The following is a 17,782-nucleotide window of genomic DNA, read 5'->3' on the forward strand; positions in this document are numbered from 1 at the left end:
TCCCTCTCCATTCTCTGTTCTCCCCTGAAAATCGCATCATAATCATCCAACCCCCCCCAACCCCCCCCCCCCACCCTCTCCAACCCCTAACCCTCCATTTGTTCGCTAGACAATGACTGGTTCGCTAATCGGAAGCATACAAGTTACGGCCACGGTAAACACCGGCGTATAATGAGCCGCACGTCTTTACCCAAAATTTTCAAAATGTATCAGGGTTGAGCTTATCTGCGAGAAAACCAGGAAGTCCCGCCATGATATATGTTTCTGGTTTATCGATACGTGGAAACAAGGAATTCCAGTAATGTGTCGATCACAACCTCGTTACTTTATTTTCAACCGCTCTAAAAACACTTGTGACAAACCTGTATTTACCCAAAATTGCGTCAATGACAAAAACGCTCGAAGCAGCCTTTATCTGAAGGCTCATGGCTATGACTATATCCCTATATATCTGAAAGTTGGACAAATCAATAAGAAAACTTTTCTGTGACTCTGAGTTTCACGCTTACGCGATCATTAAACAGATTTTAATGAAGATTATACCTCACTTAGTTTAAATATGTACAGTAGTTATTTAATTAGTAAGTCTATAGTAATCTGGTGTCGATGTTCACTAGGGAGTATTTGTTCTCATGGCGGCGTTTGGAAATTAATTAAGTTCTATTGTTAAGGTTGCTTGCTTTGTCGGGTTTAATAATTTATATATGTATATCTATAAATTCTGTGTGACTGTGAGGAAAAAAAACTCAGAGTTACAGAAAAGTTACGTGTCATTGATTTGTCCAACCTTCAGATATGTATACATATATATATATATATATCTATATATATATTTGTGTGTGTGTCTATGTATTATAAGAATATCAGCAGTTGACATTCTCTTGATAGATACAAAACCAAGATTTGTAGCATTTGATCTCTTTGTTTTTGCAATTTTGTAAGTCAAATTTTGTCGAGTTTTATGTCTTACAGAAATAACCCTGAGACCACACGTCACTTCACCTATACTATCTCCATGTTTTACTGATTATGTATCCCTAATTTCAATTTTCTGTCCCGTTAATTTCAACGATAAAGCATCACATTAATTTCAAACAAAATCTTAGTAAGCTCAGAAAATTTGCATAAAATATGTTCTCACTAATAGAACATTTTTACCATCAAATCTCAGAGAGTTACATATTAGGTGATTCCTACCCCAAACATAATGATTACCGCTACTGCTCAAGCAGGTACATTGCGATGTGATTATTTACAAAATGCATATGTTGTTATTACCTGACAGATCTATATAAGTGCTTGGGAAAAATTCTTATTTGTAATGTAATTGCTTTACAATATTCAAATTAAGAGCCTCGGAGTAATGCAACAATATAATGTTTGTTGGTAAATCACATACAAATAACCCAGCTCTTTTAACCAAAGTTTCTAGATCTTGAATTACCTCCTTGAGTTCTCACTACAGCTACCTCTCTGCCGCAGGCATTGATTCAAAAACCGAATCTTCATAATAGGATATGGATCGGAGACGGACACCGCTTCCCAGCTCCGGAATCTCGGAGGTGACAGTGCTTTGTGAAAACGTTGAGAGCCGACGTAGTGATATGCTGGGTTCAGCCCGTTTTACAGCTTGTTTACGCGATGTAAAAAGCTTTCTATAAACGGCCTTAAAACTTTTGTTGGAAAAGGCAAAAAGAAACGGATTAAGTGCTGAGTTAAGGTAACCGAACATTAATAACACCAGGTAAACCTCGTGAGGAAACGATTCCCAGTTTTCGCTGTCAATAGCACTAGCAACGACAAAATAAAAGTAAGGTTGCCAGCAGAAGAACAGCGCCAAAACGAACTTTGAAGTCGTCTTAGCCGCTTTGACATTTCTCAAATACACCTTTTTTTCATCCTTGGAGGGCTTTCGGGTCGAAGGAAAGGTGCCTCTTTTGGTGGATCGATTGTTCTTGACAGCAATGCGATATATGAGGACGTAAAAAAAGCATGTGATCATCAGCGGAAGAATAACATTAAGAAAGGACGAAACAAGGACAAAGTTCTTTGTGTAATTTAGTATGCAGATGCCATCATCATCTGCTTCTCCTTCCTCTCGCCAACCCATGAGGACAAAAAACGGCCATAGTGGGCAATACAGCCAGATGATCGCTATGACAATTAAAGCTCTAGTTTGGGTCATGAACTGTGAATTCTTAAACCGCGACAAAGGATTACTGAGGGTTTTATATCGATCCACACTGATGGTCAATAGGCTGAAAGTCGAGATGGGTATAGTAATCATGTACACCACCTGCCAAACTATGCAGAATGCTCTTCCATGATTCCATGCACCATCAAGGAAAAGTGATTCTATATCAAACGGTACCACTATCGTTGCCGCGAGAAAATCTGAAAGAGCCAAGGAAAAAATGAAAAGATTCGTCGGATTGTGGCGGAGATGCTGGTTAGCAAGTATTGCGAAACAGACCAAGAAGTTTCCAAAGACTGCCACCGCTGTGATAACTGTGTAACAGGCTGCAACGAGATACGAAAACTCTGGTCTGAAACCAAACAAAACGTCTTCGTCGGTGAACTGATCTGCGGCAGAACTGTTGTTCATTCTTAAGAAGCTGTTTTGGAAGGTAAATATGTCGCGGCTCTCGGTTGTAAAATCGAACTCAACTTTTCCCGTAGTTTACTGGAGTTTTCACCTCAATACCTCACCAGTCACTGCAGTATTCGATTTGCTCATCACAACAAAGCGCCAAATCAAAAATAAATTGATTATCAGCCGTCTCAAAGATTTACGTGACCACTTGAGATATTTTTAAGGCTTCATTTAACCAGTAGCACTTGATTTTGGCAGAGTATACCATACTCAATATCACTCTGACGTCTCCTTATTCATTGGAATTGCAAAAAGAAACCTAGGATTAAAATTTTCGAGGACTATGTCCCTATGAAAAACTGACAGATTCAAAGTAAACCAGACATTTTGAAAGATGTATGGTTCAATTTGCATGCAGCTTAAAAGCTTGGGTTAGGTTAGAAAAATCAGATTTTCGTCTGCAACCAAGTGGTATAACTGAGTCACAATGACAAATAACAAAAACAATAATAATAAGGAAACTTCTCTTCAGGCTTGAAAAAAAAGGATATTGCATGATATTTTAAAATCTAGAAATATCTGAAAATACAATACTAACACAGAAATATCCATTATACTGTTGTGTCTTATTTTGCTGCATTCACACTTGATATTTCACATATGCTGAAAGATTATCTTTTCCAGACATTGATGATTGAGTTGACATCATGCATTGTCTTGTATACTGGCTGGAGAGTTTTCCATCAAAATATCATTATTGTGTTAAATCACCTGGTGCAGTTCCCACCAATTTCCTAAATTAAAGTTAAGTATTACAGAATGTTGACCGGGCAAAAAAGGATCAGTTACGTTTTTTCCTCTTATGGAGAAGTTTTAGTTAAGAGAACAAAAGTTTTGTTTACGTTTCCGAATGAGAAAGCCTTCTTTCGGATATTTGAACAAAACAAATTTCAATATATGACGCAAAAGTCTGCGAGTCAACAAAGCCACAATATTTCCAGCTAAGTTTTTTGCCAAGCGTTTTCCGTCGCCATGAAGGTGTTTAGCCATCAAATCATGACACATATACACAGAGAATGAATTTAAAATAATTACTTCCGGTAGTTGGTCAAAATCAGCGAAAAAAAAAAAAACAACAACGAAAACATCAAATGAAAGATCTCTCTTTTTCATTTCATGATATCGTTGATTAAAGAACTGATATCACTTGTTTTTTTCTTTTGAACTGAGTCAGTACATTGAAATGAGGTTATTCCTGTCACCTTGTATCTATCTTTATCCCTCAGCTTCCCCATATATTGTCACACTGACGTCATCGCACTTTTAGTTTTGTAGATAACATTTCATTTTTAGATCGGATGTGGGCTGCAAAGCTTCCTGCAAGCAGTGGCGCGCTAAGTTGACAGTTTCGATAACTTCCACTGCCTAAGGTGATTGCAATGTTACATTGGTGACAGATGGATGGTTAACGAAGAATAATGTACAACAGCACTTTGGAGAATTCTCATTGCGACAACATTTATTTAGGGAAATTAAACAAACTTTTTATTCACTTTATTTACTAGTTAGTATTAACGGTTTATTCAGAATTCGCAGTAACTTTAAGGTGATCGTGTCACTGTAACTTTAAAATAAAAAATCAAGTGATGGAACTCAAGTGTACTTCCCGTGTAAAAATTGTTTTGGTTCTCACTGGAACATTGTTATTTTGAATCAGGCAAAAGTCATACCACAAACGAAATATCAATCATATCAGGGGCATTATTTTCTTTTTATAAAGTGAGATAAAACTTAATACCTTTCTCTGAATGAATTAAAAGCAGCTCTCAGATGTGCGGACAGGATCGCATGAATCTCCCACTGCTTAGATTTAAGAACAGCATTCACTCCTCTGATAGGGTTAGCTTTGATCACTTTGATCATGTTGCTTCAAAGGACTCCTAATTTGTTTTCTTCCGAAGTGAATTTCTCGGTTCTTTTGATTGACCAAAAGATTTTGGATCACTTTTATATTACTACTCCAAAGTGACGCGACCGAAGAAAGGCGTCCTTTACATTGCAAAAAGCACAGAAAACAACTTCCACAGTTATGAGACTTTTGGTTCAGTGATGCTTCATCCTTCTGCCTTTAGACCTATTCCTTTCAAACAATAATTTCTGGAACATTTGCAATTTCAAAAAGGTATACTTTCGAGCTCGAAGACAGACATTTTCCAAGTCCTTTGCATTTTTTAAATATCTCAGCACAAAATCGTCACTCTTCAAATATGCGTGGTTACAGCATCTTACTCGACTTCACTTCATTAAATTTTCTCAGTTTCTTTACAATAGCATACATATTGATCGGTTTGAGTCTATTTGGCAAACTTCAGCTCATCCTTTAGATGACATCTAGTGAAGTCTTTGTCATAAAAACATGTCGAAATCATTTCACATTCACATACAGTATAGCTATAACCTATTTCATAAAACTCCAAAGGTCAACTTGGCAAGAAATTAACTATCTGGAGGCAGCGGGGTCCCGCTGATAGGGAACTGGGTCTATGTCCTCTTATCTTGCTTTTCATCGGAAATGATCTTGGTTGAGGTGAGTTCTGCTCGTCAGCTGTAAAACGCCTTTTAGTATGATTCAAACAGTTCGATTTTTCCTATGTAATATTTGTTTCATTGTTTGCTTACATCGAACCTTAAAGATCCCTATAATTTAAGTTTGGAGAGTGGTCTTCTAAGCTGTTTATCAACATTCGCTTTGCTGAGAAAACGAACAGCTGTGTACTAAAGAAAAAGGCGAATGTTGTCGTGCTAAAAAATCATTTCTGTCTTCTAAAAGAACAATTGTCGTAATTTAGACGACCAAACTTAATTCTGCTTTGTTCCTTTGATATATTGTTATTTATGTACCAAATTATAAGCGACAATCTGTTCACCATCATTTATAACTCTCGGGAATTATCATCAAAACTAATTTTAATTAGTAGAGTGGAGAATGGTGACAACAACAATGCAGTTCAAAACTTGGCTCAGTCATGCAACACTAAAATTCTTTTTATGATGAATGCTAAACAAATAACTAAGAAGTTTGGGCTGAAACTATGCTGTTTTAGTATCGTGGTCAAATCTATCCAGCTCAGTGACATTTGAATCCTGAATTGACAGGTGCGATCGATGTTCTGAGGAAGGAAACCTTTTTGCATACACAGCTCTGAAGTGCTTGTTCCGAAATGCGAACAGAAAGGGATTCAGCGCCGAGTTGAGAAAACCAAACATCAACAGCACCATGTAGACTTCGTGGTCAAACGATGTCCACTTTTTGCTAGTGATGGTGTCAGAGACAAGCCAAAGGGCGTATGGCTGCCAGCAGACGTAAATAGCCAACACGAATACTGAGCTCTTTTTGGCTGCCTTGATATTCTTCAGATACATCTCTTGTTGTTCTTTCGTGAGTTGTTGGGATGAATTATGCTCTGTATTGCTTAGAGCCTTCTCGTGCTTTCGTATTATGTGATATACTAGAATGGAAAACCCGCACGATACTTGGAGTGGAAGAATGATATTCAGAAAGGGGCTGACTATGGTGTAGGTTTTTGTGTATGATAACATGCAGATGCCATCTTCAAGAAAGTCGCCTTCTCTCCTCCATCCCATGACAGGGAGAAGAGCCCATAAAATGCTGTAAAGCCAGATTGTCGCGATCACTATAAGCGCTCTTTGTTTAGTCATGAACCGTGAACACCCAAATCGGCCGTGAAAATCGCTGAGGGTTTGATATCGATCAATAATGATGACCAACAGGCTGAAAATGGAGACAGGTACAACGAAAAGATACACCAATTGCCACGTTAGACACACAGCCCTCCCGTGTTTCCATGCGAAGTTCAGGAATAATGACTCTGTGTCAAATGGCATCACAATAGTTGCCGTGAGGAGATCTGCCACAGCCAGGGACAAGAGCAACAGGTTTGATGGATTGTTGCGCAGATTCTTATCGGTGAGTATGGCGTAACAGACCATGAGATTTCCTATGGTTGCCACAACTGTGACAGCAATGTAAAAAACGGCTACTGGATACGCAAAGGAGGGTTTAAAACTGAAGGAAGTTTCCCAATCATGAGTGAAATTCGAAGTTATGTTCATTGTAACTTTTGTGTCTTTTTCTGGTGTAGAGAAATAAGTCTCGCAATCTGCCTAGCTTCTACTCTTAAAATGCGGTCTTCGTTAATCTGCACGTAACTCTGCAGACCAAAATGTGGAAATAAACTACTGAAGGCTAATCAGTTTCTTGATATACAGATGAAGTTTGTCTATTTTCGGCTGGAATGTATCTATATTAGTCAGGTGAAATATCCTGACACGGTTTGCGTTGTTATTAACATTTGTGGGCGACTTGTGCAATACTCAGTATTTTCCGCCTATTTCTTCTCTCCAATTAGTTTGAATTTGTATATCATCCGCTCTTGTCTTTGCAACCTTAAAGCTTTTGTATAACACCCCTGGTTTTTGAACGAAAACAAAATTTTCCTCACTTGATTTCTGTTTCGTGTTCTTTTTGTGGAAAAGTGCTAAAGACAACATCGGACAGACATGTAAACCACTTTGAAGGCACTATTGCAATTAGTTTGACGTAAGTAAGTGACATCATTTCATCTTGTTTTCTACTTGGAACGAAAACACTTCAAGTCTAGTTACGAAATATTTTCATTAGCAGTTATATTTGCATATTGGGAGGCATTTCTTAAGTTCATTTTATACATAACATCCCTTTTTTTAAGGGTTTGGTCGTTTATTACTTCTGAGGGGAGAAGACGAATGAAGTTTTTAAATTTATGCAGAGGCTAAACCAGTTGATAAGAGATAAAGCAAAACTGAACGAGCAATTATTTATCAGTTGGGCGCCTTCTTCTCAATCATTTCCTCTCTAGTATCTGTGAGGGAGACTGACATTTCTCGTTGAGCCTCTGCAGCAACTGAATCTAGTATCTTTGTGGTATGTCATCACCTCCAGTGCGTAAATGTTTGTGACGACGAGGACAAATCAAGATTTTTTAAGTCAAAATGTTTTTATCTTGTCATACAAGACAGGGGATATACACACAGGGGAAGTAGCTCACAACTGAAGTCCCGGAAAAAATGTTTCACATTAGAAAAATAGATTTACTGAAATAGAGCTATGTAAAAATTTCTTACGAAGCCTTCTCATACGATGGTACGGTTTCTTCTCGATGCCAGTCTTAAAGTATATCAATCTACTCAAAAAGAAATATATTCCCTGAATGGCCAATGGAAAATGTATAAATTATTTATAAAGTAAAATGCCGATGATCCACATCTTAAAGATATCTAGAATCACTGCTGCAAGTTCAAGATAGTGTTTTGCCATCGTTTCTAAGGCTTCCTTCAACGTTTTTCAAATCAATGACACACACCCGACACGAAAACGTGAGTGGGCCAAGTCTTTTACTGGCTGCGTATTTCTAAATCAAATAGAATTGTCACTCTTCACCCTTCATATGTATATCTACATGCATCTAAATTGACTCACTGATTTCTTATTGGAACTGCTTCTTTATTGCGCATGATGTTAGAATTCAATTTTCGAAGGACGATACGGATCGGAGTCGGACACCGTTTTCTAGTTCTGGAATCTCGGAAGTGACAGTGCTTTGTGAAAACGTGGAAAGCCGGCGCAAAGATAAAGCAGGCTCGGCTGGTTTTAAAGCAGGTTTAAGCGAAGTAAACAGATTTCTAAACGTAGCCTTAAAACGATTGTTGCTGAAGGCGTACAAAAAGGGATTAAGCGCTGAATTAAGGTAGCCCAACCACAACAACGACATGTAAACTTTGCAAGGAAACGACTCTTTCCCTAGAATGGTTTCGACGATGATGAAATAACAGTAAGGCTGCCAACAGAAGAAAAGCGCCAACAGGAAGGTGGCAGTCGTCTTAGCAGCTTTGACATTCTTGAAATACATCCTTTTTTCTTCTTTAGTAGGTTCCCGGATGGAGGGAAAGCCATCTCGTTTGATAAATTGATTGTTTTTGACAGCAATACGGTAAATCAAGATGTAGAAAATGCATGTGATCATTAGCGGAAAAATGATATTGAAAAAAGAGCTAAGAATGTTGTATTCTTTAGTATAGGGCAGCATGCAGTTGTCTTTATCATCTGGCTCTCCCTTTTCTCTCCAACCCATGAAGACAAAAAGTGCCCATAAAATGCTGTAAAGCCAGATTACCATGATGACTAGTGAGGCTCTTTTTTGAGTCAGGAATTGTGCGGTCTTAAACCGAGCCAAAGGATCTCTGAGGGTCTTGTATCGATCCACGCTGATGGCCAAGAGGCTGAAAACCGAAATGGGTATGGTAATAAGATACACAACTTGCCAAATTATACAGAATGCTTCTCCATGATTCCATTCAAAATCAATCCTAAAAAGTAACTCAATATCAAACGGCATCACTATGATTGCTGCAAGAAAATCCGAGAGAGCGAGGGACAGAATGAAGAGATCCGTGGGATTATTGCGGAGATGTCTATTGGCAAGTATTGCGAGACAGACCAACAAGTTTCCAAATACCGCTACAGATGTAATTGCTGTGGCGCAGGCCGAAACGGGATACGAAAACGTTTGTTCGAAAATGCACGGAGTGTACTCGTCGTGAGGTAAGTTGACAGCGGAGTTATTGTTCATCTTCACTTGGCGGTTCCAACGTTTAGGCTTTCTTGGGGAATTGGAACAGACTTCTCGTACAGCCAGTCAGTGGTTTTGTGATAACACAGCCTCAAGAGGTTCTTATGCAACGACGTTTCCTTTTTGGATTTTGGATTACTTTTAACAATTTGACACCAGTGATGGAAACAAGCTAAATATTTGAAGCATCAATAATATATCCAATAGTGCTGATCTGTTCAACCGCGATAATTGAGTTTTGGCAGAGTTCACTACTTTTGTTATCATTTTTAGCAACGTCTCGATATCCGTTTGGAGTGACATTGGATGAGTAACTGACACTATTATCGGTAAAACATGCACAGCTGTTATCTAACTTACTCGGTGGGAAACGTGACAGCTGCTGTATACAAAAAGGACTGAACTTTAAGCTGTAATCACGTGAATAGGTCATTCAAATCCGATCTTGGCGTATTCACAAGCGTGTCCTTAATTTACCTCGGCGTTTACCTTGGCATTATTGAGCGATTACATAATTCAATCACAAAAACACTTGAAAAATTGTCAAAGAAAATGCTTGTCCTTAAAATAATAGTTCGTATCCGGAGAAATCTTAAGCACAATATAAGCATCACATTTGCAAGTACATGATTAAGTATCGCGTTATGTCTTATTTTCTAGTTGAGTCCAAAGCATTCGCGTTTTTTTTTTTCAAGAGCTAAAGAGAGATGTTTTTAAATATTTTTAAAGATTAAAGTTGTAGTGAAATCGCTTTGGTGCGCTTTCCCTTTATTAGGTATTGGCTGGAGATCGTTTCCATCAAAATGGCATAATCGTGTCGGTGTTTTTCTCTCGCTCACTACAGAGAGGAGACATGTCGGTAAAATGGCAGCTGTAGAAATCCACAACAATTTATCATTTGGGTTGCTTGATTGGCGGATTTACCTTTTTCCCGAAAGCGTGTCTGGTCAGAAAGCTGCGGCTTCAGGTCAGGTTTTTTTTACCTATGGAGTTGATTCCTGCCTCTCTTCGCTCCGTCATCATTCCTCTTTTTTTAGCATCGCGCAGAATGCCTATTGTTATCCTGTTCTCGCGACATTAACTTACAGTAGAAAAACAATTATAGATCTCTAACATTAACAGCAAAGCATAATCTGGCGAGCTATGATTGGTCAAAGATTACGAAAGCAATCATATTGATATGCCGTTAATTTTAGAATCTACTTTTTTTTGTGATATAAACTCATGGTGAGGAAAGGAAGTCGGAAAATGAACAAAGCCACAGCAATATTTCCTGTCAAGCTGTTCCCTTCTTTGAAAAATGTTTGCCCAGAAGGCCGGAGCTTTTGACACGTTCAATGACTGATACTTGTGCGCTTAGAATATTGACAAATCGTTCAAAATCAGGGGGAAAAGGACGCCGAAATGAAATTCGAGATACCATTCTTTCTTCAAAAACAAATTAAACACTTCCTTCTTAGTTTGCCATCATCACTTAAATAAATATATCGTAGTTGAGTGGGAAAGCTAGTTTACTAAACTATCTCTTTCAATCAAGTATTAACCTTGTAGGCCAAAGTAACGCTCTTTGTCGTTAGTTGATTAAACCCGCCCTGACTCTCTCCTAAGGCAACTGTGTCCTCATAACAAAGCCTTGGGCTTGCACTTATTGGCTACAAAAACCGCATACAACACATACTGTGGGCTTTGCTAGAAATTCGCAGGTTGACCGTCGTTGAGGATAGGGTTGCATAGAGATGGTTGCTCTCTGATTGGTCGTGGATTACGTCATATCTTGCGATAGTCATCCAGAGCAAGTTGGTCAGTTAATAATGAGGCACATATTTTCAAAATAGGCACTGCGTGATCCGCTGATTTTTACATGACGGGGAAAATTAAATGCATTTGATCATACTCATTAGTCTAAGACAAAAATTCGCCATCGCGAATGTGCCTACAAGTGCTTCAAATATTTTGGTTAAACACGTGTTTCCTTGAACTGGAACGGCTTTGGATTAGCAGTCAGTGCGTTCGAAAAGCATTATACATAAGTTTGTAGTATATTGAAACAACGTACACTCTTCTGGGGATTTTTGGATTCTCGTGGGATTGTTAAAGTCAGAGAAAAAGGCCTGACTGACCACACAAAGGAGAAAGAGGCCATGAAAATTAACCTCATCATGACACTCTTACAACTACGGCATTAACCTTCTAAAATGGGGTTAGTAAGCTTTCGCGACTCTCCAGTACGTGTTTTAGCCTTTCCGCAGTTTGGCTTTTGTGTATTACTTTGAGTGATCTCCCTCTTCTGGAGGAAATGAGGGGCAAATCTTGTATATTTCGCTCAGCAATTGTTGTTGTGCTATTAAATGCCAGTTTTTTATTTATGACGATTAATTTTAGTCGAGGCACTGACGGTTGATAATGTGGGACATACTAAGGAAGTCATAAATTAACAAACTGTATGTTTCTGTAATGTTCATATAAATCACAATCATTACTAGAAATTACCTGATTAGAGAACTGTTCTTCCTCCTAATCTTACATCACGACGAGGCTTTCGCGGAGAGAGCGGAATGGCAGTCACTGACATTAAGGCCTGCCTCCTCAAGAGCCTTTTTGTACATATATTTCCACTACTCTGTTGTCAGACTCCTTGGTTAAGTAAATCAGTGTTTATATATCCGTCTTTTTGAAGGTATCAACGCTGAATAATTGGAGAGTAAACACATGACGAAGTACCAAATTTACCATAATTTTGAGTTTTACTAGGAGAAGCGGGTAGACACTGAACTCTCCTTAGGGAAGATAAATAAGGGATAATTCAATATACATATTGTTGTTTATTGTTTTCAATATTTCATTTTTATTAAATTTGACTCTCCGAACTTCTATGATTCGAAAAATCTCCTTTTGTAATAAGCGGGCGTTTTTCTAACGTCACATAAAAGGGAATAAATAGATAAAAGAAACTTGTGCCCTTATTATAAAAAAGAGCTGTTATTAAAATACCTTGAAAACATCGTCTCACTTTACCTCGTGGATAAGAAACAATTTCCATTTGAATCACGTTACATGGTATATCCACCAAACGTAATATTTTTGTCAAATACAGGTAGCAATCTACAAAAGGGTAGGCCGATATAAGCGAATCTTTTGAGGTTCCCGCTTGGAATACACCACGGTCAAATTTACTCCGTTAAAGCAAATTGGTTGCCCATAGATATAATTTTCTTTTAAGGAGAATGATGTGTTAGTGGCATCCCACTTTTTTAAATGGAACATTCGAGAGACTGATCGAAATTCGTAGACTGATCCCAAGCTCGAAAACTTACACTCCTTATTCTATTTACAAACATGGCGCTATTGATATTGCTGATCCTAACAGTATGCAGGATGAGTATCATACAGGAACTTCGTAGTAAGTCTCCCTCACCACAGAGTCTCTGTGGCTCAGTGGTAGAACATTGGAGCTCCAAGGCTCAACTTGAGTTCCTCATGGGAACTCAGATTTCTTTTTTTGACCCAAGCTCGTGACAAGACGAAAAACATTTTTCTCTATTTCTTTATCGAGCTCAAAACTTATCATCTTTTTTATTCGATTTACTAATATCGTACTTGTTTTATTTTTATACCTACTGAGATAAATCTAAGTCTGACCGCAGCTTTCTTAAGAATGATAGAGATGGTTCAAATTGGGTTAAGTGAGCCTTCAATAATGTCTCTAACGCACAAGCGATGTCTGACAACAAGAGTGAGTATCTTGTGAAAGTGCTCCTCAAAGTGAAATGCTTTTACAGTGTAAAGCACCGAATATTTAGATAAATAGAAAGTTTTCCTTGACAACGAAATGGTTTCTTAACTCTATATTGGAACGCAGATCGTTCCCCTAGCGACACAAAAAACGTTTACAGTTTCTAGAAATGAGTGTGCAAATACTGTGCTATTTTTACAACTTAATCCTTATCTTTATATGTTATTTTACCGTCAGCAGAGTCTTGAAGATCTCTAAAGATTGGCTGAAATGCGCTACAGTAATAAGTAAAAAAAAAAAAAAGCTGGTGAAAATATAATTCATTTACAATTTCAATCCTTCTTTCGTTTACGATACATATGATGAATTCTGAAGCAAAATAGCAAAGAAATTCCAAGTGATTCTCTCTGTTTCAAGATATGTTTTATATCAGTCACAGTCACAATTCACTGCTCAAGGTCAATCCTACTAAACTCAATCAAATGAGCTCTTTCACCACTATGGAGTGTAAATATCTGACGAAAATTTTGTTTAAGGATGCAACGAAACTTTCATTTCGGCTATGATGGCAGAACTACAATCTAGCTTATAACTTCATCTTTTGGTTAAGGCTTCTTGAACAAATCAACATCGCCAGATGAAACCACTTATTTCCGTCTTTCCTATTTCAACAACACTTGAAGGAAATATTGCAGCTCATAAATTGTTTTAATGGCAAAAAATAACCATGAAACGTCGAGACTACTCCCCAATTATCTTGTGAATTACTTTCGTGCAATTGCTGTCCATGAAACAAAACTCGAGGAAGTCTTTTCGAGAAAATTTAACCGTTTGTAGCTGTCGTTTGTACTCTCACTTGATCCTTTACTCAATAATTCGCTTTGTATTCAAGATTGTGTTTTAACGATATTACTTCATCTTGTCTGTGCAATGACGCTAGTCACCAAAATCAGAACCCGTATCATACATTAAGGCCGTTGGTAAAGTATTCAGTTTCAGTTTCCCGTAAACAAGGTTTACGAATTAACAATTGGTACATATGTCAGCGTTCGTTCATCGAGATATGAAGCACGCGGGAAGTTTGGAGAACACGAAAGATGCCAAACTTCCCGCGTGCTTCATATATCGCCGAACGCACAACTGACGTATGAACCAATTGTTTTATAACATTTCAATTTTTTTTCTCAAAGGGATTTGTTTGCTGACGTCATGAGCTTGCCCAATAGGAATATGAAGCACGCTCACGCAATTGAATTTGATTAGACAAATTTACTAGCTATGCTATAAATGCTTTTAGCAACTTAGTAAATTTTAACAGGAAATATCATAAATCGTGTGTAGCATTATCTTTTCAGATCTCTTAAACACTGCTATTAATCAATTAGAACTTTTTTCCTCAAAAATCCGTATTTGTCCAAGATTCCTGAAGTTCTATTTCTAAACACCCAGCGGTGGTGATGATAAAATTAAATTGCCGAACACTATATCTTAAACAAATATTGAGCTTTAGTTGCAGAAAAACAACAGTAACTCAAAATACGCCGGAGATATTTGTCCACCGATTAATGTGTGATTCGGGGGTGACCATGTAAAGATGAATTAGATGCTAGTCTAAGAGGATTAAGCCATCAAAATTTGAGGCCATTCGTCCACACTAGAGACTATAGCGTGAACTTTCAATTTCTCAATTAGTTTTAGGAAATCCTTATTTCAAATTTCCTTTCCTAACTGTAAGGATTTACTGTAATCAAGCCACTCTGGGGTATCTTATCATTCAGTTATGGTAGATTTGAACATGGCCTTGTTGCGACACTGTAGGTATAGTTATTAAATCGCGTTTAAGGAGTGGTCATTATTTCCCGCCCGGGGTGGGGTGGAGTTGGGTCGGAGCATTTTGGTTGTGTTACGTTAAAATTTACCTGATCCTCCCCCTCACTGGCAGTTAATTGCAGTCACTTTAGTATAGTCCCCCCTTTCACACTCTGTTGGCGAAGACTGATGCCCCCTCCGTTCTCTGTTTTCCTCTCTCCCCTGAAAACCATATCATTACAAATCATCCAAACCCTCCCACCCCCTCCCCACCCCAAACCTCCATTCGGTCGGTAGACAATGACTGCTTCATTAATCGGAAGCATATAAGTTACGGCCACGGTAAACACCGGCGTATAATGAGCCGCGCGTCTTTGTCCAAAATTTTTACAATGAATCAGGGTTGCAGATTATCAGCGAGAAAATCAGGAAGTCCCGCCATGATATATGTTTCTGGTTTATCGATACGTGAAAACAAGGAATTGCAGTAATATGTCGATCACAACCTCGTTACTTTATTTTCAACATGTCCTTTATAAAAACGCTTGTGACAAACCTGTACTTACCCAAAATTGTGTTAATAGCAAAAACGGGCGAAGCAGCCTTTATGTAAAGGCTAATGGCTATGACTAGACTAAACTGTGCGTTTTAACATGCCAGCTTTTCAACATTTCAAATTTTATTGCTAAACTGAGCCAATGAAACAAAAGCAGCTAAAATTATTAGGCGATGAGATAAAGATAGCTATTCAATGACGACCAAGAAAAAATAGCTGTGGCTGTGAAAAAAGATCTTTAGTAAACAAGGTATCTAGCTTTAGCTTGGTAAGCAAAACAAACAAAAAATATAAAGCAGGTGATTTCAGATCAGTCCGAATTGTGTTTCGTATAGTCCAGTCACAAGCAGAAAGCCTGTGAATATATGTATTATGTACTGAATATTTGAATTATGTTTTAAGAGAACGTCAGCAGTTGACATTCTCTTGATAGATATAAAACCAAGATTTGTAACATTTGATCTCTTTGTTTTTGCAATTTTGTAAGTCAATTTTTTTCGAATTAAACATGTTTGCCCATATCTGATAACCTCCAATATTTTGTAGAGGTTTATGTCTTACAGATATAATACTGAGACCACACGTCACTTCACCTACACTATCTCCATGTTCTACTGATTATGCATCCCTAACTTCAATTTTCTGTCCCGATAATTTCAAGGATAAAGCACCACATCAATTTCAAACAAAATCTTGGTAAGCTCAGAAAATTTACATATAATATGTTCTCGCTAGATAGAGCTTCAATGGTCCTCTCAAAGTCCATCACGCTAATAATACATTTTTGCCATCAAATCTCTGAGAGTTACATGTCAAGTGACTCCTACCGCAAACATAACTTATGATTACCGCTATTGCTTAAGCAGATACATTGCAATGTGATTATGTACCAAATGCATATGTTGTTATTACGTGACGGATCTATATAAGTGCTTAGGAAAATTCTTATTTGTAATGTAGTTGCTTTACAATATTCAAATTAAGAGCTTCGCAATAATGCAACAATATAATGTCTGTTGGTAAATCATATTCAAATAACCCAGCCTTTTTAACCAAAGATTCTAGATCTTAAATTACCTCCTTGAGTTCTCACCACAGCTACCTCTCTGCCGCAGGCACTGATTCAAAAACTGAATCTTCATAATAGGATATGGATCGGAGACGGACACCGCTTCCCAGCTCCGGAATATCAGAGGTGACAGTACTTTGTGAAAACGTAGAGAGCCGGGGAAACAATGTGCACGGTTCAGCCCGTTTTACAGCTGGTTTACGCTTTTTATAAACAGCCTTAAAACTTTTGTTGGAAAAGGCAAAAAGAAACGGATTAAGTGCTGAGTTAAGGTAACCGAACATTAATAACACTAGGGAAACCTCGTGAGGAAACGATTCCCAGTTTTCGCTGTCAATAGCACTAGAAGTGACAAAATAAAAGTAAGGTTGCCAGAATAACAGCGCCAAAACGAACTTTGAAGTCGTCTTAGCCGCTTTGACATTTCTCAAATACACCTTTTTTTCATCCTTGGAGGGCTGCCGCATCGAAGGAAAGGTGCCTCGTTTGATGGATCGATTGTTCTTGACAGCAATGCGATATATGAGGACGTAAAAAAAGCATGTGATCATCAGCGGAAGAATATAATTAAGGAAGGACGAAACAAGGGCAAAGTTCTTTGTGTATGGCGGTATGCAGATGCCCTCATCATATGCTTCTCCTTCCTCTCGCCAACGCATGAAGACAAAAAACGGCCATAGTGAGCAATACAGCCAGATGATCGCTATGACAATTCGAGCTCTGGTTTGGGTCATGAACTGTGATTTCTTAAACCGCGACAAAGGATCACTGAGGGTTTTATATCGATCCACACTGATGGTCAATACGCTGAAAGTCGAGATGGGTACAGAAATCGAGTACACCACCTGCCAAACTATGCAGAATGCTCTTCCATGATTCCATGCACCGTTAAGGAAAAGTGATTCTATATCAAACGGTACCACGATCGTTGCCGCGAGAAAATCTGAAAGAGCCAAGGAAAAAATGAAAAGATTCGTGGGATTGTGGCGGAGATGCCGGTTAGCAAGTATTGCGAAACAGACCAAGAAGTTTCCAAAGACCGCCACCACTGTGATAACTATGTAACAGGCTGCAACAGGATACGAAAACTCTGGTCTGAAACCAAAGAAAACGTCTTCGTCGGTGGACGGATCTGCAGCGGAACTGTTGTTCATTCTTAAGAGGCTGTTCTGGAACGTAAATATCTTGCGGCTCTAGGTTGTAAAGAATTGAACTCAAACTTTTCCCGTAGCTTACTGGAGTTTTCTACCTTTGTAACGCACCGGTCACTGCAGTATTCGATTTGCTCAACACAATAAAGCGCCGAAAGAAATTGATCATCGGCCGTCTCTTA

General features: G+C 38.2%; 3 protein-coding genes across 3 annotated transcripts; all 3 read right to left on the minus strand.

The window, feature by feature from the left end:
* Positions 1–902: 902 nt before the first annotated feature.
* On the minus strand, positions 903–2,827 carry LOC131772957 (histamine H2 receptor-like). Its single transcript, XM_066166184.1, has one exon. The coding sequence runs from the start codon at positions 2,603–2,605 to the stop codon at positions 1,466–1,468; it is 1,140 nt and encodes a 379-aa protein (XP_066022281.1). The 5' UTR covers positions 2,606–2,827; the 3' UTR covers positions 903–1,465.
* A 1,273-nt stretch (positions 2,828–4,100) lies between these two features.
* On the minus strand, positions 4,101–6,921 carry LOC136280459 (octopamine receptor beta-2R-like). Its single transcript, XM_066165651.1, has one exon. It carries the CDS (start codon positions 6,725–6,727, stop codon positions 5,684–5,686), a length of 1,044 nt encoding a protein of 347 aa, XP_066021748.1. The 5' UTR covers positions 6,728–6,921; the 3' UTR covers positions 4,101–5,683.
* Positions 6,922–7,351: 430 nt separating this feature from the next.
* On the minus strand, positions 7,352–17,779 carry LOC131772975 (uncharacterized). The gene is made up of 3 exons (XM_066164845.1): positions 16,480–17,779; positions 10,369–10,423; positions 7,352–9,348 (listed from the first exon to the last, which is right to left on the minus strand). The coding sequence occupies exons 1-3, from the start codon at positions 17,601–17,603 to the stop codon at positions 8,179–8,181; spliced, it is 2,349 nt and encodes a 782-aa protein (XP_066020942.1). The 5' UTR covers positions 17,604–17,779; the 3' UTR covers positions 7,352–8,178.
* Positions 17,780–17,782: the final 3 nt, after the last annotated feature.

The sequence above is a fragment of the Pocillopora verrucosa genome, chromosome 4 (genome assembly GCF_036669915.1).
Source record: "Pocillopora verrucosa isolate sample1 chromosome 4, ASM3666991v2, whole genome shotgun sequence".
Taxonomy (NCBI): domain Eukaryota; kingdom Metazoa; phylum Cnidaria; class Anthozoa; order Scleractinia; family Pocilloporidae; genus Pocillopora; species Pocillopora verrucosa.

What these genes read in the sequence shown, in the direction of transcription:
- LOC131772975 (XM_066164845.1), bottom strand. Translation starts at nt 17,603, where the DNA reads ATGAACAACAGTTCCGCTGCAGATCCGTCCACCGACGAAGACGTTTTC. An exon ending in GTGCCTGCGGCAGAGAGGTA is followed by an intron (nt 10,424 to 16,479) that starts GCTGTGGTGAGA and finishes GACCAATCATAG; the next exon opens with CTCGCCAGATTATGCTTTGC. An exon ending in TCTATAATTGTTTTTCTACT is followed by an intron (nt 9,349 to 10,368) that starts GTAAGTTAATGT and finishes CAAAACCACTGA; the next exon opens with CTGGCTGTACGAGAAGTCTG.
- LOC131772957 (XM_066166184.1), bottom strand. Translation starts at nt 2,605, where the DNA reads ATGAACAACAGTTCTGCCGCAGATCAGTTCACCGACGAAGACGTTTTG.
- LOC136280459 (XM_066165651.1), bottom strand. Translation starts at nt 6,727, where the DNA reads ATGAACATAACTTCGAATTTCACTCATGATTGGGAAACTTCCTTCAGT.